This window comes from Anolis sagrei, chromosome 5 (assembly GCF_037176765.1).
Source record: "Anolis sagrei isolate rAnoSag1 chromosome 5, rAnoSag1.mat, whole genome shotgun sequence".
Classification (NCBI taxonomy): domain Eukaryota; kingdom Metazoa; phylum Chordata; class Lepidosauria; order Squamata; family Dactyloidae; genus Anolis; species Anolis sagrei.
Genome location: NC_090025.1, coordinates 164,778,822 through 164,803,821, shown reverse-complemented (window position 1 = coordinate 164,803,821; position 25,000 = coordinate 164,778,822). Strand labels below are relative to the sequence as shown.

At 41.5% G+C, this 25,000-nt stretch overlaps 1 protein-coding gene across 9 annotated transcripts in view; it reads left to right on the top strand.

Moving 5' to 3' along the window:
- TRIOBP (TRIO and F-actin binding protein) overlaps positions 1 to 25,000 on the top strand; it is a 96,601-nt gene that overhangs the window by 66,014 nt on the left and 5,587 nt on the right. For 7 of the 9 annotated variants that reach the window (XM_067469204.1, XM_067469202.1, XM_067469201.1 and 4 more), the window contains 9 exons: positions 4,674 to 4,730; positions 6,005 to 6,073; positions 7,013 to 7,102; positions 8,754 to 8,863; positions 11,161 to 11,716; positions 15,204 to 15,299; positions 20,355 to 20,502; positions 22,579 to 22,690; positions 23,799 to 23,958. In XM_067469204.1, coding sequence (XP_067325305.1) covers positions 4,674 to 4,730; positions 6,005 to 6,073; positions 7,013 to 7,102; positions 8,754 to 8,863; positions 11,161 to 11,716; positions 15,204 to 15,299; positions 20,355 to 20,502; positions 22,579 to 22,690; positions 23,799 to 23,958 — 1,398 coding nt within the window. Of the gene's footprint in view, positions 1 to 71; positions 231 to 337; positions 556 to 4,673; positions 4,731 to 6,004; positions 6,074 to 7,012; positions 7,103 to 8,753; positions 8,864 to 11,160; positions 11,717 to 15,203; positions 15,300 to 20,354; positions 20,503 to 22,578; positions 22,691 to 23,798; positions 23,959 to 25,000 lie in introns of those variants that run through there. The other 2 variants (XM_067469206.1, XM_060777013.2) reach the window with 2 other exon arrangements.

The window sequence follows — 25,000 nt, the reverse complement described above, 5'->3', positions numbered from 1 at the left end:
TGTCGATTTACGTTTGTACTGTCCCTTTCTCTGCTCTCCTCCCATTGCTATCTCTCTTCTCCCAGCATTTGGCAGTCCAGGAGGCGAAGAGTGAAGCAGCCTGGGTCATCCAGCTCTAGTTTCCCCGTGGGTTTTCTTTTCCCCCTTTCCTGTTGACATCCAGTTTCTGCAACCGGACACCCTGGCCACACATGGCTGCCATAGGCTGGAAGTCATCGTTGTGGCAACAGGTGAACCTCCCCTGCATCCAATTGAGTTGTAGAGCCTGGGACGGGCCAGGACTCCTGCCTGCCTGAGCGTTTGGGCGTAACCCAAGAACTCAGCGGTTGGAGATGAAAGTAGGGAAAGTTTCACTGAGCTGGCTTTGCAGAGTCACCTTGCAGACAGTGGATGCTTTCTTCAAAGGCTTGGAAGACCCATTTGGGGTACTGAATACCTACTTTGGAGATGCTGAGGTCCTCCACATGCTTCCTTCTTCATTAGTGGAGCATGTGGCAGCTGGGTTCTCTGAACGGCTTTCCTGTACATGGGTTTCTTGATGCAGACAGCTCTGTGGTAGGGATATGTCTTTTGCTCTCTTGTTGGCCTTTCCTGATTCATTCATAGCGAGGAGTTGGAGCAGCATTTGACATAGAGTTATTGCAGCATGGGACAATTCTGGGAATTTGTTTAGTACTTTTACTGTTTCCCCAGGAAACGTCTCCTTGTTCTGGATGCAGTTTCAAACCTGGGAAAGAGCCTAACTCTTGCAGACATTTCAAGGTTGTATTGGTTCTTTCTGGAGAATAAAACATCCCAAAACTGTACCTGCCTTGGGCAGAAATCTACCTGAAAAACTTTGGTTTGGGCAGAAAGCAGATCCTCTTTCCAAAGAGCAATATCTGACACCGCTGGGGATGGGGGAAGGAGGGGGAATATAATTAACCTTCACTGAAGTGGGAAGCACTGAAGGTATGCTTAGCTGACCTTGAAAGTAACTAACTGCACACAAGTTATTTTTAATTTCATTGTGCCCTTGGTGTCCACCATAATAGGATCCTCCATGGAGAAGAAAAACCCATGGATGTTCAAATCCATTATATATATACAATGACATAGAGAAATGGTTTCCCTTATATGAAATAGTAAAAATAGAATTTGAATGGGGTTGGTGAATATTTTCAAGCTGTATATGGTTGAATTTTTGGATGTAGAATCCCTATAGAAGGATTCTACATCCATAGAAGGCCAACTGTAGTTCCTTGTGTCAATAACTAAAGGATGTTCAAATCCTGCTTTTATACAATAGCAAAATGATTTCCTTTATATGAAATAGTAAAAACAGAATTTTAATGGGGTTGGTGGATATTTTCAAGCTGTATATGGTTGAATTTTTGGATGTAGAATCTGTGGCTATAGAAGGCCAACTGTAGTTCCTTGTGTCAACAACTAAAACATAGTTAAATTGCATTGTCATTGTAATGAAACACGCGATAACTTTGCTCTCTTTCTAATGTAAATAATTGTTTTAGTCTTACAAACAATCGGCTGTGTGTGGCTTTAGACCTTAGGGTACATTTCTACACCACAAGGCAGTAACTTGTAGCACTGTTTTAAAAGAGGGAATTCAGAGGGTGGATGTTTAATTGTTTTCAAATAATGAGAAAGTTGAAAAAAAATTTCTAAAGCTAGTTATACCATTAACAAGCTGCTATCTTATAACTGTACCTTAATACATTCTGAAAGTAAATGAGTTGTGTTCATTAGCTGTGCAAAGGTAGTTCCAGTTAAGGATTTGAAAGTGTGAGTGAATGAAGAGGGGACACTGCTTGAGAAAAGCATTTTTAGATTCCCAGATAATGTTGGACTCCAGCCCCTGAAATCTGTAGCCATGGTCTTCATTATTAATATTATATTTATTTATACCCTGCTCTTTCTCCCCAAAGGGTATTCAAAGCATTAGTATACAACTTAAAACATACAAACATTAAAACAGAATAAAACACAAATAGCACTAAAACATTCAGTTAAAATCCATCAAAACATATTCAAAGTTAAAAACCACAGCATCACCTGACTAGATTTTAAACATCTTCATCTTTAAAAGCCTGTCTGAACAAAAAGGTTTTAGCCTGCCACCGAAAGGACATCATGGAGGAGGCCATTCTGGCTTCCCTCAGCAGGGAGTTCCAAAGTTGATGGGCAGCCATCGAGAAGGCCCACTCTCGTTCCCACCAACTGAGCTTGAGGTGGAGGTGGCACCGAGAGAAGGGCCTCTCCTGAAGATCTCAAGGCTCAGGCAGATTCATACAAGGGGATGCAGTCAGCCAAATAGCCTGGACCAGAACTGTCTAGGGCAGTGGTTCTCAACCTGGGGTCCCCAGATGTTTTTGGCCTTCAACTCCCAGAAATCCTAACACCTGGTAGACTGGCTGGGATTTCTGAGAGTTGTAGACAAAAACACCTGGGGACCCACAGGTTGAGAACCACTGGTCTAGGGCTTTAAAGGTCATAACCAACACTTCGAATTGTGCCCAGAAACAGACTGGCAGCCAGTGGAACTTCTGCAACAGGGTGGTTGTCTGCTCCCTGTAGCCAGCCCCAGTGAGTAACCTGGCTGCATCTCTTTGGACAAGCTGAAGTTTCCGAGCACTCTTCAGAGGTAGCTGCACATAGAGCACGTAACAGTAATCTGGCTGGCTCAGGCTTCTAGGATCTTCAATTCAGTAATAATCAGGATCACTTGGTTTTTTCCCCTTTTTATAGTCTATAATACACTCATATATTTAGTCACCTTCTCCTTTCTTTTTGAGTGGGGGTCATATTATGCTCTTCTGTGGTTTTGTGAGGCTCTTTCCTTGTTTCATCTTCCTGTGTCAGCTGTTTTGTACTGAGAAGCCAAACTGGTTGGGGTGCTGTAGGAGCGAAGTGAGTGTGCAATATTGCTGCTTTGATTTAGGATGGCATCCACCCCACTGATGTTGAGTAGAAACAAGCAGGGAGGTGGTGAATGCTTGACACCAGTGGGAAGGGTTTTACTCAGCCAAGCCTCTCAAGAAGATGTTTGTAGTCTCATATCTGATCTGTTTCATAGCCTTGGGCAGATAATTTTAATATATGTTTGTTTAGTCATCTCCTGTGTAGACAAGACAGAATTTAACGCTTGTTTGCTTGTTTCCTGTGATGTGAAGATGTAAACTGGAAGCACACTTTTTAGCAAAAATGATGAATACAAGAGTAAATACTTTAAAAATCCTTAAAAACACAAAAGGATCCAATGTTTTCATAGTGTGATGATCCCAATAAATTAATGAAAGGATGCCATTTCAAGATGAGGAAGTAATTGGTGACCTTGATCTGTTTACACTGGAATTCCCAATGATCTTGATCTGTTTACATTGGAATTTCGATAGCATCGGAATTTCCAGGTACTGTATATAGTACTTAGCGTTTGTAATTGTACCTCAGTGTCATAAGTGCCTACCATAAAAATTATGGCCTTGTTCCACATAGCTTCCTAATCGCACGCAGCCAAGTGAATAGATTTAAGACCTGATTTTTCAATTCCTTATGAGATATTGAAGGTAATATTAGGAAGGATCTTTAATTGCATTCTTTGTCATGATTTGATCACTATTTGATGAAGAAATCAGCTATAACTGAATGACCCTTCACAGGTGTGGATGAGCATTAAATTGGTCTGCTTTGAGAGTTTTATGGACCCCAATGGTATTTCTGATATGTCTTAACAAAGTTCCACACAAAACTATGATCATTGATTTGTGGAGTTCCTCAAGATCGTAATCTGCCCCTCCATGCGTTACTTTTTAACATCTGTATGAAAGTGTTGGTCATGGTTGCTTGGAGATATAATGTTGTTGGTATTCTGGAGATACTTGGCTCTTTTTATTTCTGAGTCTAAAGGCACTGTTTCTATTTGTTGACTTTATTTTCCGCCTTTCTCCCAAAATAGGATTCAAGGTATAGATTGAGAATTAGAATTATGCAGCTCTTAAGAAGGTATTACACTTCAGTTAGTATCAGCCCTTGCTATTGGCTATGCTAGATAGGATGGATGGGAGCTGCAATTCAAAAATACCACGAGGGGGCAAGTTGCCCACTCCAGAAAATGTCCTAAAAGCTAGCCTTTCCTGTGTATTAGATACAGCGCCCAGACCATGGCCCATGTGGAAGGTTCCAGAAAATGATGCAGCTAATACATGAAATATTGTGTATATGTGTGTCTGGGTACAACTACAAACTAGATATAGTGCCTAGTCCAAGAGCCCTAAACAGGAAACTTCTACATTTCTTCTGATAGTGTTTGTCTGAACATCACAAGTGAAACCCTTTTTATTGGTAGAAAGAACTTTTATCTTGCCTGGGTTCAATATCAGCGTCTTAACTTTTGTCCAAACCATTATTGACACCAAATCTCACTTCCCGTTTATTGAATGCAATATAGACAGAGTTTGGGCAGGACTGCTTTGTTTAACCTAGTATCCTCCAAATACTTGGAATAACATTTTAACATTGCTGCTATAGGACAGTTATCACCAAGAACAAATGACATGATCAACAAAATGTTAGAAACTTTGTCCAGCTTAAGATTGCATTTATTTTGTATTTTCGTATTTTACGCCTTAATATAATCCTGTTTTACTAAACTGCTGTGTGGTCTTCTCTCATTCCAGCCAGATCTTCTCAATTTCAAGAAAGGATGGATGTCCATATTGGATGAACCAGGCGAGGTAAGGTTTGAGGACTTCAGAAAGTAATTTCCTTCTTCTTTCTCCTCTTGGTGCTTTCCTCAAATTTTCTTCAGCAATCGCTGAAAAAAGTATGCATGAGAGTTGCTTTTGATTTCCCTTCATGACTCATTTAAAAACACTATCTGTTATGGATCAACATTTCATTGGATTAAAAAGTGGTGAAAATGGATTTTCTAGAGCAGTGTTTCTCAACCTTTCTAATGCCCCAACCCCTTAATACAGTTCCTCATGTTGTGGTGACCCCCAACCATAAAATTGTTTTTGTTGCTACTTCATAACTATAATTTTGCTACTGTTGTGACTTGTAATGTAAATATCTGATAAGCAGGATGTATTTTCATTCACTGGACACAATTTGGCACAAATATCCCATACACCCAAATGTGTATACTCCTGGGGTTGGCGGGGATTGATTCTGTCATTTGGGAGTTGTAGTTGCTGGGATTTATAGTTAACCTACAATCAAAGAGCATTCTGAACTCCATCAATGATGGAATTGAAACAGTCTTGACACACGAAACTCCTATGATCAACATAAAATACTGGAAGGATTTGGTGGGCATTGACCTTGAGTTTTGGAGTTGTAGTTCACCTACATCCAGAGAGCACTGTGGACTCAAACAATGAAGGATCTGGACCAAACTTGGCATGAATACTCAATATGCCCAAATGTGAACACAGGTGGAGTTTGGGGAAAATAGACCTTGACATTTGGGAGTTATAGTTGGGATTTATCGTTCATGTACAATCAAAGAGCATTTTGAATCCCACCAAAGATAGAATTGGGCCAAACTTCCCACGCAGAACCCCATTGCTAACAGAAAATACTGTGTTTTCTGATGGTTTTTGATTACCCCTTTGACACTCGCCCCCAGGGATCCTGAACCCCAGGTTGAGAAACGCTGTTCTAGAATAAATAGGATCAATTGTAGTGGAGAACATCGGAAGGGTTTATTCACCAGCAAAGAAACGGTAGTGCTTTTTTACCCAGCATGTATTGTGTATTCTGCAGTCCCCCTTGAATACTTCCTGCCCAAACTCTGTCTATATTGCATTCAATAAACGGGAAGTGAGATTTCTCCTGAGGAAAAAATGGAGCTGCCAGGCCTGGCCTTGACTTCATTTTCTTTTCTGGGGGAATAAATCTGAAAGGTCAGTGATTGCATTGTGCTTGCGTAGACTCTTTAATGCCGCTCTTCCCTCTTGTCTTGCCCTTTCCTTTCCCTTCCCACAATGATCCATCCTGTCTGCAGTGGACGAAGCACTGGTTTGTGCTGACAGACTCAAGCTTGAGATATTACAGGGACTCCAATGCTGAAGAGGTAAGGAAACAGCATTCTGATCTTTCCTGCCAGAATAGTCAGGTACCTGCTGAGAGAATAAATGTGAGGCAAGTCGAAAAGTATGGCAAGATTATTGTGTGTGATTACTTAGGCAGCAAATGAATAGAAGAGCAAGGCAGGAAGGAAACAGTGAAGACTATCATGACCACATGTCGTGTTTGGTCTTAGCCAAGTCAGCTTTAACTTGGCAAAAAAATATCCAAGAAAAGTAGTTCTGTTTGTTTAAAGGAGTGAAAAAATATATAGGAGTCAGTTTCTCTACAGGGATTGCCAAACATACTGACAAAGAAAAATAAATAAAGCGAAAATCTACTTTTTAAATGTGTGTGTGTGTGTGTGTATAAATACTGTATATATATATGGGGGGGGGGGGTAGTTCAGTGGTTCTCAACCTTCCTAATGCCGCAACCCCTTAATATAGTTCATGTTGTGGTGATCCCCAAATATAACATTATTTTCATTGGCACTTCATAACTGTAAATTTTGCTACTGTTATGAATCGTAATGTAAAGATCTGCTATGCAGGATGTATTTTCATTCACTGAACCAAATTTGGCATAAATACTCAATATTTTTGAGAAACGCTGATATAGGTGATCTCCAGTCTACCTAAAAAGTGAATTTCTAGTTTTGAATGATATCCTGAATTGGCTGTTTATCCTTTTTGTTTCGTTTCATTTTTGGTTCTCCAAAAGGGAACCTTAAGAGGTTGAGAGCTGCAAAAACAGCCTTCAGAGCTGTGTTTTGTCCACAGTTTACCAGCCTTGGTATTATCAAGTTACTCTTTTGAGCTATAGTTTCTGGGAGTAGTAGTACACAGAATTGACTTTTCTCAGCTTTGGTTAAGGCCAGCATTGAGGGGTTAGCAGTGATATTACTCTACGAGTTTAGTTCCTTATGGTTTGGAGTTAATTTCAGGCAGATGACCTGGATGGGGAGATTGACCTGCGCTCTTGCACCGACGTGACGGAGTATGCAGTGCAGCGGAACTATGGCTTCCAGATACATGTGAGTGCATAGCATCTGTTCAGGTGTGGGCACGGAACCAGTGGCTTGTCAGACCTGCAGCGTCCAGAACTAAAGCACTGGAGATGGCATTTAAAAAGATGGCACTCCCATCTTCGTAATCAGACAAAGTCAAAGATAGGGGACACACTATGCTTGTTGATGTTGTTCTCACATACATGGCTGTGACCATGAGACCTTTCTTTTTGAACCTTTTTCTGTTTTTGTAACTTGGTGTAGATTTTAGGCATCCAGAGGAGTTCATTTAGTGCCAAACACTTTACTGATCTTAGCTGAGCTTTATTGTAGAACTGGGACCATAAACAACTAATTCTACCTAGACAAGCCATGGCTGGCAATCCAATCCATGGCTTGAGTCCCTAGTGGTGAAGTGGGTTAAACACTTGTGTTGGCAGAACTGCTGGCTGAAGGTTGGCAATTCGAACCCATGGAGTGGGGTGAGCTCCCATATGTCAGCTCCTGCTTCTCATGCGGGGACATGAGAGAAGCCTCTCACAGGATTTATAGTTAACCTACAATCAAAGGATTTATAGTTAACCTACAATCAAGGACATTATCCCCTGGACAATGTCCTTGCAGACGGCCAATTCTTTCACACCAGAAGCGACTTGCAGTTTCCCAAGTCACTCCTGACATGAAAAAAAATCATTGGCTAGCTAAATGGAGAGCCCTCGCTCCTATGTGAAAGCAATGGAAGATAGATTGCCAAAATGTATAGTGCATAAGCAAAGAAAATTATCTCTGAGAACTTTGTAGTCATGTTAGTAAAAAACATTTTCACTCCCCCAATCTGTTCCCAGTGGTCATATCTTTTCCCAGCCTCAAACTGCCGAGCTGATGCAAATTGTTATCAAACAGTCAGCAATGCAAATTAACCCTTTCTATTGCATTGGACAGCTGTTGACATTTGGTCAGAGTATAGCATTCACTACAAATACTATTTTCTTCAAGATATAATATGTAGCAAGATAGATATCCTTGGTCCTCCACATGATACGGACTACACTTCCCATAGTCCCTGAGCTCCTGCTGTTAGCCTCAGCTTCTGCCAACCTAGCAGTTTGAAAACATGAAAATGTGAGTAGATCAATAGGTACCACTTCAGTGAGAAGGTAACGGTACTCCATGCAGTCATGATAGCCACATGACATAGGAGGTGTCTACGGACAATGCTGGCTCTTCGGCTTAGAAATTGAGATGAGCACCCCCACCCCCCCCACCCCCCGAGTCAGACACAACTAGATTTGATGTCAAGGGGAAACCTTTTACCTTTACCTTTAGATTCCTTCACCTGTTACTTCCATCAACACCAATAAGCATGGCCAACAATAAGATTTTGTGTAATTTATATTCCAAAACATCGTGTGAGCCAAAGCTTCTGCACCACTCGTTTATATGGAAGTACATTGCTTGGCTTTATGTACATTTCAAAAGTTGTCAGGATGCAAATCATTATTCATAACATACATTTTAGAACAGTTGTCAATTGCAAATATTTGCTAGCTGTATTTGTAGGATTCAGTGTCATATGCTGGTTTGCACCATTGCTATCAGACCTATTTCCTGCAATGTAGACAAAACGTGTAGCTAATCGAGATATATAACCAACTCACATGTGATGTTTACCTTTCAGACTAAAGATGGTGTCTTCACGTTATCTGCGATGACATCAGGAATCCGCCGGAATTGGATTGAGGCTCTGAGGAAAAGTATACGCCCTACCAGCGTGCCAGATGTGACAAAGTATGTGCCCTGAGAACATTTCCTCATGCTTTCTTGATTTGGTCATTGAGTTTTCTTACAAACTTCAGTGGAAAGCACTACACTATTCATTCCAAGCTCATTCTCTCTTATTTCTCTGTAGCTCACTGTATGCTCCCAGATTGCTGCGGGAACTGTGTCACTAAGAGTCTAAAACATTTTCTCCTCAGGAGATTGCTTTTAGTATTTTACAAAGCTGGGGAGAGTAACCTTTTGGCACTAGAGTTTCCAAAATCTTCTAGCCAACATAACCAGCAGGCACTGTAACATTTCCAAACTCTACTAAGATTGTGCAAGCCATCTTGATTTGTTTACAACATGGGGCATAAGTCTTCAATCAAATTAAGTTAAAGGTAGTGTGCAATTTATTGAAGGGCAGTTTACATATTTTGGCAAGATTTTTATATCTTGAATAAATCAGCTTTTGTGCCTTAGCCTGAGACACACTGAGCAGACCATGCTGTGCAAAAGGGATGGGTAAAATGTGGCTGGCAGACTATGCTCAGCTGCTCTCAAGGCCATATTTGAGCCTCCCAAGGTCACCGCCTATCCAGAAGTCTTTTTTTCTTTCTGTGCCTCAAAATGCCTCTACATAACCTCCAGACATTTTCTCCAAATAATTGGTTAGAATTCCCTTTTCATGCCAAACCTTTCCTATTTTATTTAATTCGCATCTTCCAGAATTATACTAAATGCAACTTACAACCAAATATACTCAAAACTGTTGATGGTACATTAAAAATAAACTTATTATAATATGATGTAGTAGTAGTAGTAATAATAATAATAATAATAATAATAATAATAATCTTTATGTAGTGGCTTGAATGCTGGACTAGGATTCTGGGAGGCCTAGGTTCAAGTCCCTTTTCACTGGGAGGCCTTGGGAAAGTCACACTCTCTCAGCCTCAGAAGGCAAGGGCAAATACCCTCTGAACAATCTTGCCAGGCAAAACCAGTATTAAGTTTTTGTACAGAGTTCTTGCAAGTCAGAAATGACTTGAAGGCACACAACAATAAAAGTAAATGTAAAAGGCATTTATAATAGTAATAATGTAAACACTTAAAAAAATGCTACACAGTTAAAGCCTCGGAGACCTGGATAAACAGATAAGGAAAATGACTTGAAGGCACACAACAACAAAAGTAAATGTGAAAGGCATTTGTAATAGTAATAATACAAGCACTTACTTTTTTAAAAAAATGCTACACAGTTAAAGCCTCAAAGACCTGGATAAATAGATAAGAGGTGAATCTAGCTTCCTATTCATATGCTGAGTAAGACTTGTGTGTTTGGCTGTGCTATATTTCCAGATGCAGTGGCAATGCTTACTGGGTGATTCGGGAGTTTTAATGCAAAAAACCCTTTCAGACTTGGATTTGCTTAAGAATGTACTCTGTGTTTATCAAAACATGAGGTTAGGATCTTCTGGGGAGGCCCTGCTCTCAGTCCCACCTCCTTTGTAGGCATGGTTGGTAGGGATGAGAGACAGGGCCTTCTCAGTGGTGGCTCCTTGGCTCTGGAACTCTCTCCCTGGTGAGATTAATTCAGTCCCCCTCTCTCTTGGCCTTCAGAAAGAAGGGATCAAGCCTTTGGCCAGTAATGTAATGTTTGTTGACTGTTGGTTGTCTGTTTTTATACTGCTTTTATATTGTTTATATGGTTTTATACTGTTTATACTGCTTATATTACTGTTTTATTATATTGTTGTTAAATTGTATATTCATGTTTTGATGTGGGCGCCATGGGTGCCAATTTGTTAGCCGTCCTGAGTCCCTCTGTGGAGGTTGAGATAGGGCGGGATATAAAAGCCCTAAATGAATAAATAATGCAGTGCAAGAAATAAATAGGGAATATGTGCAATTGACAATTGAAATGGATCATGTGATTTTAATGTTTATACTAGGATGTTTTAATTCTATGTCTTAATGTTTGAATGTTGCTTATGTCTTATGTTTAATGGTCTTAATGGTTTTAACTCATAGTTACAAGATACTGTTTACATATTATGATTCGGTTTTTACATGTATGTTTGGCTTTGAATTATGCCATTAGTATGTTGTAAACTGCTTTGAGCCCCCCCCCCCCCAAGGGGTGAGAAAGGAGGCATGTAAATACAGTAAGTAAATAAATAATACAGCAAGACATACTGTACTGGGACACCTCCCAGAACTGGGTGTGATCACACATTGGTGTTGGAAAAACATGTGTAGGCAACTTCCCCAGTCCCTGCCTACAGAATATCTTACCTTCTGCACATCTTTCCTCCTGCTTCTAGGCTATCTGACTGCAATAAGGAGAACTCCTTCCGTGGCTACAGTTCCCCCAAGAGCTCCATCCGGCCTGAGGAGCAGCGGCCCAGCACAGGATCCGAGGCCATAAGCAGGGGCAGCCACAGGAAAGCGGATGGGCAGCACCATTCCTTTGACTACGTGGAGTTGTCCCCCTTGCAGCAAGGGTCCCAGCTGAGCCATGGGTCCCCCCAGCGAACAAGAGGGAGCGCAAGAGCAACAGAAGCTGCAGCCGGCAAACGCGAGGACCTGGAGCGGGACCTGGCCTTGCGCTGGGAAGAAAGGCGGAAATGGTTTGAGTCTCCAGCCAGTGGGGTCTTGCAGACAGATGGTCCGGCGGGGGATATCTCCCAAAAGGGGCAGGAACCCCCAGGCCCTGCTCTCTCAGAGGCTCAGAAGGGTCGGCTGAGTGAAGAGATTGAGAAGAAGTGGCAGGAGCTAGAGCGCCTCCCCCTGAAGGACTCCAAGCGGATCCCACTGATGGCATTGCTGAACCAAGGCAAAGGAAACCAAGGGGAGAAAAATGAAGCTCTGGAGAAAGAGGTAGGACAGAATAGTACAAGGGTTATCCAAAAAGTAAGGTTACAAGATTTTTTTAAAAATACAAAGAAGGAATGAATTTTAATAAAATTTGCATAGATTGTAGCATAGGTATTTTTTCCACATAACCACCATTCAGTTCAATACATTTTGTCATCCATGGGACAAGATTTGATGCCTGTGTCAAGTTTCCGTCTGGCTTTTTCAACCAGTTCGTCACTTCGATTTTCACCTCGTCGTTGTCAAAAAAGTGTTTTCCACCCAGGTTTTCCTTCAATTTAGTGAACACTGAATGCAAGATCAGGGCTGTGAGAGGGATGGCTTAAAACATCCCAATCAAATGAAGTCAACAACTCTTGTGTTGCATGAGCAGTGTGCGGATGCACATTGTCATGAAGGAGACAGACTCCCGCCATCAGTATCCCACGATGTTTGTTTTGGATGGCTCTGCAAAGTTTCTTCATGGTCTCACAATATATTCCGTACACATTTTGTCACATGCTCTTTTGACATTATGCCCTCTCCATAATTGAAATGATTTCACAATGAATCACAGTGGCGTTCATACCCTTAGCATTTAGGAGTTCGAATCCAGCCCGGATCAGAGTAAACTTCCAACCATTAATGGTCTAGCTTGCTGTTGACCTATGCAGCCCAAAAGACAGTTGCATCTGTCAAGTAGAAAATTTAGGTACCGCTTTATGCGGGGCGGCTACTTTAACCAATTTATGACACCATAAAACCTAGCAGCATGCATAAGAATGAGAAAGTACTCCATCAAAGGACCTGGTGTCACAAGTGAATGGTGAAGTGGCAATTCCCCCTGTGGCCAAACCAAGCATACTCTTATGAAGCTTGAATGTTAAATTGCCTCTATGTCTGCCTATATATGTTGTATGTCTAAATGGCATTGAATGTTTGCCATGCATATGTGCACTGTAATCCGCCCTGAGTCCCCTGCAGGGTGAGAAGGGCAGAATATAAATACTGTAAATAAATAAAATAATAAATAGGTAGTGTATTACAGTGCGAACTTTGCACTTGGAGGGAAACGGAATGAGGATGCTCATCTCTAACCTTGACCACAACGCCAGTTGATGAGCTACTGATGACAAGCACTGCTCGTTTGCTTCTGCTGGTTTCCTGCTACACAGCAGTGAGCCCAACTTCCCCACGAGAGCTACGTGCCTTGTAACCTTACTTTCCAGATAACCCATGTACATCACAATGTTTAGAAAGATAATGGTTTTTTTTTAAAAAAAAAATGTATTTTGCAAATATTGCATTTGAAATAGAATCCTAGAGTTGAAAGAGATCACAAGGGTTATCTAATTCAAATCCCTACAATATACAATCAGAGCACCCCCAACAGATGCTTGAAAGTCTCCAGAGGAGGAAATTCCACCACGTTCCAAGATGGCATATTCCACTTCTGAACAGCACATACCATCAGGACATTCTTCATAATGTTTAGGTGGAATCCCTTTTCCTGCAATTTTAATCCATTGCTCCACCCACAGAATCCCAAAACAAAGCAAAAACATTCAAAATACAAACTCGGAAATCCTGAGAGTGGATCTGGGATGGGCTCAAGCTTAAAAAAAAATCACTTGGGGGGGGGGGGGCATTTGGGCCACAGGGTTCTTTCCCTATAATGAACCTTAATAGAGATATTAAACCAAACTTTTGATTTGGGCACACATTATCATGGATGAAAGAAATCTTGCAAAGGCAAAAATGGGCAATGCCTTGCTTATGTCATGTTCATAGGAACTTGGTGGCTTTTTCTTTACTATGGGACTATATTTTTCCTTTGTTTAGGAGTTCAACCCTTTTTTCATGATCTGCATAAAGATAATTGGGAATGCTTCTATGTTTCCATCGTTCTCTGAATCCCTCATTCTCCAAGTACGATGCCCTTCCAAGTGTAGTGTCTTGGCAGTTGGTATGAAGGTGACTGTGGAGCCCACTTATTCTTCCACAGTGAGGACCTTGGTTTCAAGGTAGAAGGAGGTTCCAGTCAGGGTTAGCTTGATGTGCCTTGATCTTGGCACGTTTCTCCCTTTCACCCTCCATTCGTGCCTCTTCTAATTTCGCAGCACTGCTGATCACAACTGACCCCCAGTTAGGGTGCTCAAGGGAAAGGGCTTCTCCGTTCTCAATGTCTATGCTACGGTTTTTAAGGTTAGCTTTAAGACCATTTTTAAATCTCTTTTCCTGTCCACCAACATTCTGTTTTCCGTTCTTGAGTTGGGAGTATAGTAACAGCTTTGGGAGATTGCGATCGGGCATTCGGACAACATGGCCAATCCAGCAGAGTTGATGGCGTAGGAGCATCGCTTCAGTGCTGGTGGTCTTTGCTTCTTCTAGCACGCTGACATTTGTCTGCCTGTCTTCCCAAGAGATTTGTAGGATTTTTTGGGATTTGCAGGATCATCATAATACAACACCATCAGTATATATAGTGGTTTACACAATGTTGCTTGACTTCTATTGTCAGTTGTATGAGACTTGGAACATTACAAACTTTCTTAAAAATTGACTTTCTAAATTGATGTAACATTGTATCACCATGAATTATTACTTATTTATATATCCCAACCAAAATACCGTAAAGCAGTGGTTCCCTACCTGTGGTCCGTGGACCACCAATGATCCACAAGAACTAAAATATGATCAGCAATCTCACCATTACTACACCGTTACAACGAGAGTGACTGATCTCGTGAAACCCTCTTATAGTACCAAGGCTTATTAAATATAGTTTTCTGTGGGCGATCAGATGGCGACTACTGGATGGCATATGTTCTGTATCGGAAACTAGAGCTGTTGTGGTCTATCCAATGCAATTTTCTGACTCAGCACCCCAAATAACCAAACCAAATCTAAAGAACTGATTCGTAACCCTTTTGGTTCCAATGTTCAAAGTGGTCGCTGGTCAAAAATAGGTTGGGAACCCCTGCCCTAAAGGCACCACCAGATCCTTGAAAACTAATCAGAGTCAGCCCTGCTTAGTACTTGGATGAGATACTGCCAGTGAATACTAGGTACTGTAGGCTATATTTAAGAGAAGGGAATACCCTCCGAGTATTTCTTGCCTAAGAAAGCCTTATAAAATTAATGGTCACCTTATCAATAAGCAACTTAAAGGTGCTCTCACACACACACATATGTCACTATTTCCCCACAACTAAGGATTTCATATATGGCTTTCCTCCTTAGCATTTTAACCACAACAACAATCCTATGAGGTAGGGCAGAACATCACTCAATAAGATTCATGACTCTGTGGGTATATTACATCCCTCACATCCCAGTCCAATGCTTCAACGCTATATTATGCTGGCTTTCCAGTGTTTGGCTAGGGGAAGCAATGATGAGTGTATTTGTGCTCTCTCTTGTCTAGACAGGATGCAGCAGGTTGATTGAAATTCAGTGGCTTTTGCTTTCTCCTTCAGTGTGGTTAAACCTTTATTTTCTCCTGGCATAGGTTCAGGTCCTGAGGTCACAACTGGAGTCATTTCGTGCCCATAATGTGGCAAAATCTCACAAAGACGGGCAGGTTCCTCGAGGCTACATCTCTCAGGTAATGGCATCATCCAGTATCCTCTTTCTCGTTCCGTTTCTCTATTTTCCTGTTCCCACCGCAATTCCCCCCCAGCCATATGTTGGGATTTGCTTGTACTGCATAGATATTGCTGCCATAGCAACCACACATCAGACACATCTGTAATCAATATTAATTATGTTTCACTGCCGAATGCATGGGTCTTCCCACTTAGCACATGGCCAAAGCTTTGAAGAAGAAAAAATCAGAAGACAAAATAGTATTTTCTGTTTTTTAGTTAACACAGCCCCACTTCTTTGCCTCAAAGTACAAATTTAACACCCAGAACAAAGAAGGCTCGATCCTGGGATCTTTAACATTGCATAGGTATTCTCTAATGATTTCGTATTAACTGCTATGGCAACAGCCTGTGCTGTTTGCAATTTGCTCCTGTAAGCTGCACGGGAGCCATGTTTTCAAGTCCTTGTGCCATTTTAGGTGCAGGAGGAATCTGTTTACAACAGGAAGTAGCAGGAAACTATAAAACTTATTTTGGGGTCGTCACAGAGGACCTCAAAACAGTGCCCTTCCATACCCCAGAAGCTGGGTCTGGGGCTTACAAAAGTAATCCTGGAACCACATGTGGCCACACATTCTCCATTCAGGTCTAATCAATATTGAAAGTTGCCCTACCTCCCACCTCAACAGGAAACTACGCTAGGTACTATTTTGTCTTCTGATTTTTTTTCCCAAAGCTTTGGCCATGTGCTAAGTGGGAAGACCCTTGCATTCGGCAGTGAAATATTATAAAAATAGCTAAGGTTTCACATGTATTTCAGAATAACAGGTGAAAATTGATTTGGTTCCAAGGGGTGAAAACTAGATAATCTCATCAGACTCCATGCCTCATCTTAAGCCTCACTCTTTACCCGCTGCCATCCAGGCTCACTTCTTTCACTATGTTCTCCTCTGCGTCTCCGTCTCTCTCTCTCTCTCTCTGCCACTTATATTTCTGATCATAGATAATCAGGCCTCCTCTGCTTTCACTTACAACCAGACCAAAGATATCTGTTGGATTACTTCCACTTCTTGGGAATGCAAAGAAATCTCTCCAATATCTCTGACATGGAAGAGGAATTAACATTGCCTCAGTTGATTAAGGAGGGGGTCCTACTGTAATCCTTGATCTCTCACTAATAATAACATCATGATTTCTTCTTCCCATTTGTATTCTCCATTGGGAATTCAAGCAACATGATTTTGCAATGTGGGGTAGATTCTAAACAGATCGGGAAGTTGGAAGAACAAAACTTTGGGGAGGGAAGAAACTCTAGATTCTTGGTGGACCAAATCCAGACCCCTTGCCGTCTGGCTGAGTCCCATGAGTTGGTGGTTCCCAGTAATGAGAGTGATTGAGAGTGGAGCAAGACCTAATCGGTCACTTACTTGCTGGAGGTTTTCTCTTAGGTTTTTCTATAGTTGCTGCTTGAATTTTAGAATCTTTAGTAACGGTAAAAGTTTTCCCCTGGCATTAAGTCCAGTCATGTCCAACTCGTGTCCAGCACATCTCCATTTCTAAGCCAAAGAGTCAGCGTTGTCAATAGATGCCTCCAGGGTCATGTGGCTGGCATGACTGCATGGAGTGCCGTTAACTTGCTGCCGGAGCGGTACCTATTGATCTACTCACATTTGCATGTTTTGGAACTGCTAAGTTCGCATAAACTGGAGCTAACAGTGGGAGCTCACCTGCTCCCTGGATTTGAACTGATGACCTTTCAGTCAGCAAGTTCAGCAGCTCAGTGGTTTAACCCACTGTGCCACCGGGAGCTCTCTTTTAAGAATCCTTACTAGGCCAATAATAGAATTAGAACGTTTATCCAGCTCAAACATTCAGTTATTCCTTTGGAACTTAATTGCCTTTTATAACTGTGAGCAAATACTAACTAGATAGTAGGCCGCAGATGGAATTCATACACTTCTATGTTTGGTGAAAAGGGTCCAGGTCACTGTTGTTGCCCAGATTTTATAATGTTTATTTAGTTTCAAGTACAGTGTGTTTGAGTGACATTTTTTTCCAGTTATTTCTCTATTCCACAACCTCTCTTGTTGCTATTGAAAAGTAATTGACCAGCTAGTTACTGGCAAAATTCAGAAAGAGATACGCTATATGCTACTACATGATTCTTATATGAGCAGTCCACCCCAGCGTGAAGCTACTGGGGAAAAGAGTGAGTGGGTCCCCTTCTTGCCCTTTCCTGGTAAAATAATTTCCGTTTTGTCTGAAATTGTCTGTGATTGGTGTTCAAATAAACATCACTGCAGTTTGTCACAAAAGCAGCCTGAGTGCCTTCCTGTCCGTAAAGGAAATGACTTGTCTGTGCACACTTTTACCGGCATATTATGTGTGTCAGAGTGCCATGATCAAAGTCTGGAAAGCTGTTCTTAGCAGGACATTGTTGCTTAACTTACGCAAGAGACTGACAGACAGATTGTTTGGGGCAAGGCAAGGGATGATGTGGAGACCATCCGTGAAAGAGTGGATTCACACCAGAAGTCAAGAAGAGTCACAACACAGCTCTGGGACAACATTTATCCTTTGTCAGGAAATTGCTCTCCAGGTTGCAAATGACTTTTGGTCAGCAGTTGCCTGAAATCTAAATTTGTGTCTTTTTGGAATACAAGAGTAATCTCCTAGAATTGCTTATCAGAACTGCTGGCAGAAAAGTGTCTGCATTACATAAGAAGGCTAATTTTGTTTTGGTTTTATTGATTTTTTTCATGTTTAAGAAACAGTTAGTGTTAATGAAATCTGAGAGTAAGGAGCATAAGAGCCAGATCTTGGATAATTTATTTGGACTACAGTTGCCAGAACTTATTGGCCTGCATGAACCAAGTAACTTTCCCTATTGCCAAATGTGTTGCTCAAACAAACGCTAAGATTGCCTCTTGTAATTTGTTGTTTTTTTACTCTGAAGCACATTGTCATGTGATAGCAGTCACGCAGTGAATGGGTGAAAGCTTTTCTTTATACAAGTTAACTTAGTCTACAATCATATATACTGTATCATTATTTGTCTCATTACTGCCTTGACATAGTCAAGAATCCTTTAGTTTTACTGTATTTGGGTGTAGCACTAAAACAAGAAATGACAACCTCTTCATACTGGAAATCCTAGAAATTAACTGGATCATACCTAAACTACCATTTGATTAGAAGCACCTGAGGCCTATGCAAAACTTAAAGTCACTTAGTGTAATAGCAAAAGCAGGGTTAATCTCTAGACCAGTGGTTCTCAACCTTCCTAATACCAAAACCCCTTAATACAGCTCCTCATGTTGTGGTGACCCTCAACCATAAAATTATTTTTGTTGCTACTTCATAACTGTAATTTTGCTACTGTTATGAATCTTAATGTAAATATGCAGGATTTATTTTCATTCACTGGACCAAATTTGGCACAAATACTCAATATGCCCAAATTTGAATACTGGTGGGGTTGGGGGGGAGTTGATTTTGTTTTTTGGGAGTTGCTGGGATTTACAGTTCACCCTACAATCAGAGAGCATTCTGAAGCCCACCAACAATGGAATTGAACCAAACTTGGCACACAGAATTCCCACAGAACTCCCAACAGAAAATACTGTAAGGGTTTGGTTTTGAGTTTTGGAGTTGTAGTTCACCTATATCTAAGTGTACTATATCTAGGTGGACTCAAACAATGACAGATCTGGACCAAACATGGCACAAATATTCAATATGCCCAAATTTGAACACTAGTGGAGTCTGGGGAAAATAGACTTCAACATTTGGGAGTTGTAGTTGCTGGGATTTATAGTTCACCTACAATCAAAGAGTCCCTTGAACTCTACCAATGATAGAATTGAGCCAGACAGAATCCACATGAACAAGAGAAAATGCTGGAATGATTTGGGAGGAATTGACAGTGATTTAGGGGAGAGTACACCTGCTCTCCCCTCCCCACTTGGAGTCTCAGAAACAGCCCTCTCCTTGGCTGAGAGGCCAGTCAATCACAGCAGGAGGAGGGCTTTTGGTGGAAGGATTCACCTTCCATTTCCAAAAAGGAAGAGAAGATAGATTAAGAGATCTTCAGTCTTCTCTGCCAAAGGGGTTCCTAAGACCATCAGAAAATATGTGTTTTCTGATGGTCTTTGGCAACACCTCTGAAAAACCCCTCGTGACCTCCCTAGAGGTCCCAACCTTTAGCTTGAGAAACACTGCTCTAACCTGAGGTGGGTAACTTGCACAGACTGCCAAAAATGCCAAGAACAGGAAAAAGAAGCGGGGGGGGGGGGGGGAGAAGTAGTTGTAATATAGATATATACAGATTAATAGACATATTGGTTTTTGGAGAGAGAAAAACCAGGAAAGTCTTTGTTAAAAAACTTTTGTTTTTAACAGGTTTCCTCTTTGGAGATATGGTTCGGTCAATTAGCCCTTATAGAATTGTTTGGTTTACCTTTCACAACCCAGGCTTCTCTAGATTATTTCTTCTACAATTCCATAAACCCTAACTGGAAGAGGAATGGTTTGGAGTGGGGGGGATTTGTGGTTCAGAACAGCTAGAGCAGACATCAGGTTGGGGAACGCTGCTTTTCCATAAATAATAATGCAAGGAATTCCTGTTCTGAGATTCTTTACTCTCGTGTGCCCTCATATGGCAAACAGGAATACAGCAATTGAGAGGGAAATGATACTAACTGCCATCAAGGCTACGCCAACTCATGGTGACCCTTTGAATGAGAGATCTCTATCTTAGCCTGTTGTCAACATCCCTGCTCAAATCTTAAGACTTGTGACCATTGCTTCTCTGATTGAGTGCTCTTCCTCTTTTTCTGCTGCCTTCTACTTTAAGCACTACTGTATTGTCTTTTTTAGTGAGTCATATCTTTTTATGATACGTCTAAAGTGCAAAACCAGCTATGGTTCGCCAGTTCCTTTTAGTCTCGCCTTCTAAAACTAACAAGTCAGGTACAAGCCAATTTATCATGCTCCTTTCTTTCTCTTCTCCTGGTATCTTATTGAACACCTTTTTTTTCTTTTTCCCTGCTGTCTTCTCAAACGTACATGGTTAGGAGGCCTGTGAACGCAGTTTAGCTGAGATGGAAACGTCCCACCAACAAGTCATGACAGAGATGCAGCGGCACCATCAGCGCGAAATGGAGCGGTTACAGCTGGAGAAAGAGCGACTTCTGTCAGAGGAGGCGTCCGCCACTGCTGCAGGTAGACGCATCCTCCTTTCCTTGAACATCTCTTTTTAAAAAACTAAATCTTGAGCTGAAAGACATATCTTCTGGTTAGGAAGTCTTGTCAGCATGGGCTGGTGTGGTGTAGTGTTTATGTGGCAGATGAGGACATGGGGAGATCTGGATTCAGATTCTATACAGAGTGATATTGGAGGCCAATCAACCTCTCACAGCTTAGCCCCACTTTATGGGATTGCTTGAAAATTACAAAGGCAGTTCACATGCTGTACACTTCTTTTATAATTTTTTAGCAGTGAATATGGGTGTATCACTGTTAGATGTGTATAATATGTAATATAATTATATTTAATTTTGTGTACATTCACTACACACAAAATTCTGACATACATTATTTGATATGTATTGTCGAAGGCTGTCATGACCAGAGTCACTGGGTTGTTGTAGGTTTTTCGGGCTATATGGCCATGTTCTAGAAGCATTCTCACCTGACATTTTGCTTGCAACTATGGTGGACATCCTCAGAGGTTGTGAGATCTCACAACCTTTGAGGATGTCTGCCATAGATGCAGGCAAAATGCCAGGAGAGAATGCTTCTAGAAAATGGCCACAAAGCCCCCAAAAACCTACAACAACCCAGTGATTTGATATGTTTCTGTGGTGTATTAGCAGTAATGGATGTATAATTCTCCAGATATGTGTGGACTGTAGTTCCTATCAACCCTGATTTCATCATGGATTGATGGGATAGGGTCAATGAGAGTTTAGATCTTCTGGGGAGGCCCTGCTCTCAGTCCCACCTCCTTCGCAAGCACGACTGGTGGGGACGAGAGACAGGGCCTTCTCTGTGGTGGCCCCTTAGCTGTGGAACTCCCTTCCCAGTGACATCAGATTAGCCCCCTCCCTCCTGACCTTTAGGAAAAAAACAGAAAACTTGGATGTGGGACCAAGCGTTTGGATAATTGATTAGTGCAATATGTGAACATGGAATGGTGCAATGATAATTGGAATGGCCTGGACTACAATATTGGACTATGTGATTTTAATGATTTTAATATTGGTATGTTTTTAGTGAATGTTGTCAAGTATAATTCTATATGCTGGATATATATTGTATGTAATATATGACATCAAATTGTGCCTCTATGTGCACTGCTCTGAGTCTCCTTTGGGGTTTGAGAAGGGAGAGATATAAATATGGCAAATAATAAATATAAATAATAGTGGAATTTAGTGCAGGAACATCTGGAGTGTTGCATATTCCCTACTCAAGTATACACATTTGTACATTCACACAGACCAAATGAATACATACACATTATATAATATATGTAGATTTTTTTAAAAACTAATATGACTATGAAGTTCTCACAGATGATTTTCTTTGCTTCTGCACTATACATTTTTAGCAATCCATCTTCTAATGCACTAGGGGCGAGGGCTCTCCTGCAAGTCGCTTTTGGTGTTAGAGAATTGGCCATTTGCAAGGACATTGCCCAGGGGATGCCTGGATGTTTGATGTTTTACCATCCTGTGGGAGGCTTCTTTCATGTTCCCGCATGGGGAGCTGAAGCTGACAGAAGGAGCTCATCCACACTCTCCCCGGATTGTACCTGTGACCTATCGGTCTTCAGTCCTGACCGCACAAGGGTTTAACCACCAGGGGCTCCATATCTGTAGATATATGCCGGTCATTACGTATGTCTTTGTGATATATAGAACCAGTTGTTTGGTCCACCACAGCAATGGAAACTGTCCTATCTAGGCCATTGGCCCATTTAGACTATTGTTGTTTGTTCCGACTGGTGGCAGTTGTCCAAGGCTTCTCATAGAAAGCCTTTCTTGTCTCCTGCTACTTGATCCTTTCACTTGAAGATGCCAAGAGCTGAAGCTGGGATCATGTGTACATAGAAACCATGTGTGCTTGGTTAAATTGTCATCTCCCCCCACCCAGCAAGGAACCCTAGATTCCTCAGGTAGTTAGGAAGCTGTAAAGGAGACTATGCATTCCCAATTTAGCAAATGTCATAGGCCTTCCTTCCATCTTTTCCTCTTCACTTCTTCCTTTCTCTCCTTTTTTATCCTATTCTTGCAGCTATTGAAGCACTGAAAAAGGCACACAGAGATGAACTGAATAAAGAGCTGAGCAGAACACGCAGTTTCCAGAAGAGTGGTTCAAATGCAGATATACTCCAGCAACAGCATCGGTAAGCTATTCTGGGATGGCCATTTGACTCCTTTCAGGTATTGGATACTGACCCTTGAATAGAGATGAGTGATCCTGAAAATTCCACCCAATTCTATGTGAAAACATGGTTTTAGACTATTTTGGCTTGTTAATTATTCATTTTAATATGTTTTTAGAAGGTTCAAGTTAATTTTACTATTTCATAGAATTATAGAATCAAAGAGTTGGAAGAGACCTCATGGGCCATCCAGTCCAACCCCCTGCCAAGAAGCAGGAATATTGCATTCAAATCACCCCTGACAGATGGCCATCCAGCCTCTGTTTAAAAGCTACCAAAGAAGGAGCCTCCACCACACTCCGGGGTAGAGAGTTCCACTGCTGAACAGCTCTCACAGTCAGGAAGTTCTTCCTCATGTTCAGATGGAATCTCCTTTCTTGTAGTTTGAAGCCATTGTTTCGTGTCCTAGTCTCCAGGGAAGCAGAAAACAAGCTTGCTCCCTCCTCCTTGTGGCTTCCTCTCACGTATTTATACATGGCTATCATATCTCCTCTCAGACTTCTCTTCTTCAGGCTAAACTGGCCCAGCTCCTTAAGCCGCTCCTCATAGGGCTTGTTCTCCAGACCCTTGATCATTTTAGTCGCCCTCCTCTGGACACATTCCAGCTTGTCAATATCTCTCTTGAATTGTGGTGCCCAGAATTGGACACAATATTCCAGGTGTGGTCTAACCAAAGCAGAATAGAGGGGACTGCCCCAGGCACTGCTAGGCCATCAAATGCTAATCAAGATGGTCAGTTGAAACATTCACACCTAGCTCCAACAGACAAGAGTTTTTTGTCCCACCCTGGTCATTCCACAGATATATAAACCCATTTTCCTAGTTCCAACGGACCTCACTACCTCTGAGGATGTTTGCCATAGATGCAGGCGAAACATCAGGAGAGAATGCCTCTAGAACATGGCCATATAGCCCGAAAAACCTACAACAACCCATCTTACGATATGATAAACACAGGCACGACTCAGTTAACAAAGTGTCTGACAGAGAAGTGGGATGATGGAAGTAGATGGTGTTTGCATCAGGGAGTGGAATGAGTGGAACCTTCTCCTGGTAACTTTTGCTGCAGGTCTGATGTAGAAGCCATGAAGCGGGAACTGCAGGTCCTTTCGGAGCAGTATTCCCAGAAGTGCCTGGAGATTGGGGACCTCGTGCACAAGGCGGAAGAGCAGGAGCACATGCTGCAGCGTTGCCAACAAGAGGGAAAGGAACTACTACGGCAAAACCAGGCAAGTGGCTCATTAGGACTCCCAAGGAAAGAAACAGGGAATGGTTGCATATAAGCACCCATTGGTGCAAGTCACTGGAATATAGTTTCCATCCAGCTGAAGATGATCAGAAATACAGCCTGAAATGGCTTTTATTTCCTTTCCCTCTTTTTAGTTCCCATTCCTTCCAACATTTTTGAGCAAATCATTGCTGTTACTTGTTGTAGCACTAAAGCAGTAAGTCAGATTGCTTGATTTTACATTACTCTTTAACATTTGAGGGAAAAATTCTGTCAAAAGCCTTCAGTGCCCTTTTCAAGTTACTAGAAAATATATGGCACTACTTCCACACATGTTGGCCTTGTTATGAAAGAGAATAACTTTTACTCATATCTATAACACAATACTTCTTATCTGGAGCCCCCAGTGGTGCAGCCGGTTAAACCACTGAATTGCTGACCAAAAGGTCAGTGGTTTGAATCTGGAGAGCGGGGTGAGCTCCCACTGTTAGCCCCAGCTTCTGCCAACCTAGTAGTTTGAAAACATGCAAATGTGAGTAAATCAGTAGGTATCGCTCCGGCAGGAAGGTAAAGGCACTTTGCGCAGTAATGCCAGCCACATGACCTTGGAGGCATCTATGGACAACGCCAGCTCTTTGACTTGTTTCATTTTCTGTTATTTTCTGTATTTTATTTTGATGTTATTATTTGTTGTTTGTATTTTATTTTATTTTATTGTACTGTAAGTCTGGGTTTGGCCTCATGTTAGCCACCCCAAGTCCCTTTTGGGGAGATGGTGATGAGTTTATAAATAAAGTTTATTATTATTATTATTATTATTATTATTATTATTATTTATTAGAAATGGAGATGAGCACCACCCTCCAGTTGGACACGACTAGACTTAATGTCAAAGGAAAACCTTTATTTTACCTTACTTCTTATCTGTGATTATAACACAGCCCAAGAAAAGAAATTATTGGTGTCTGGGTTTTTAGGTCTGTTCCGTGGGTTATTTGGGATGCTGATTCAGAAAATTGCATCCGATTGATCGCATGAGCTCT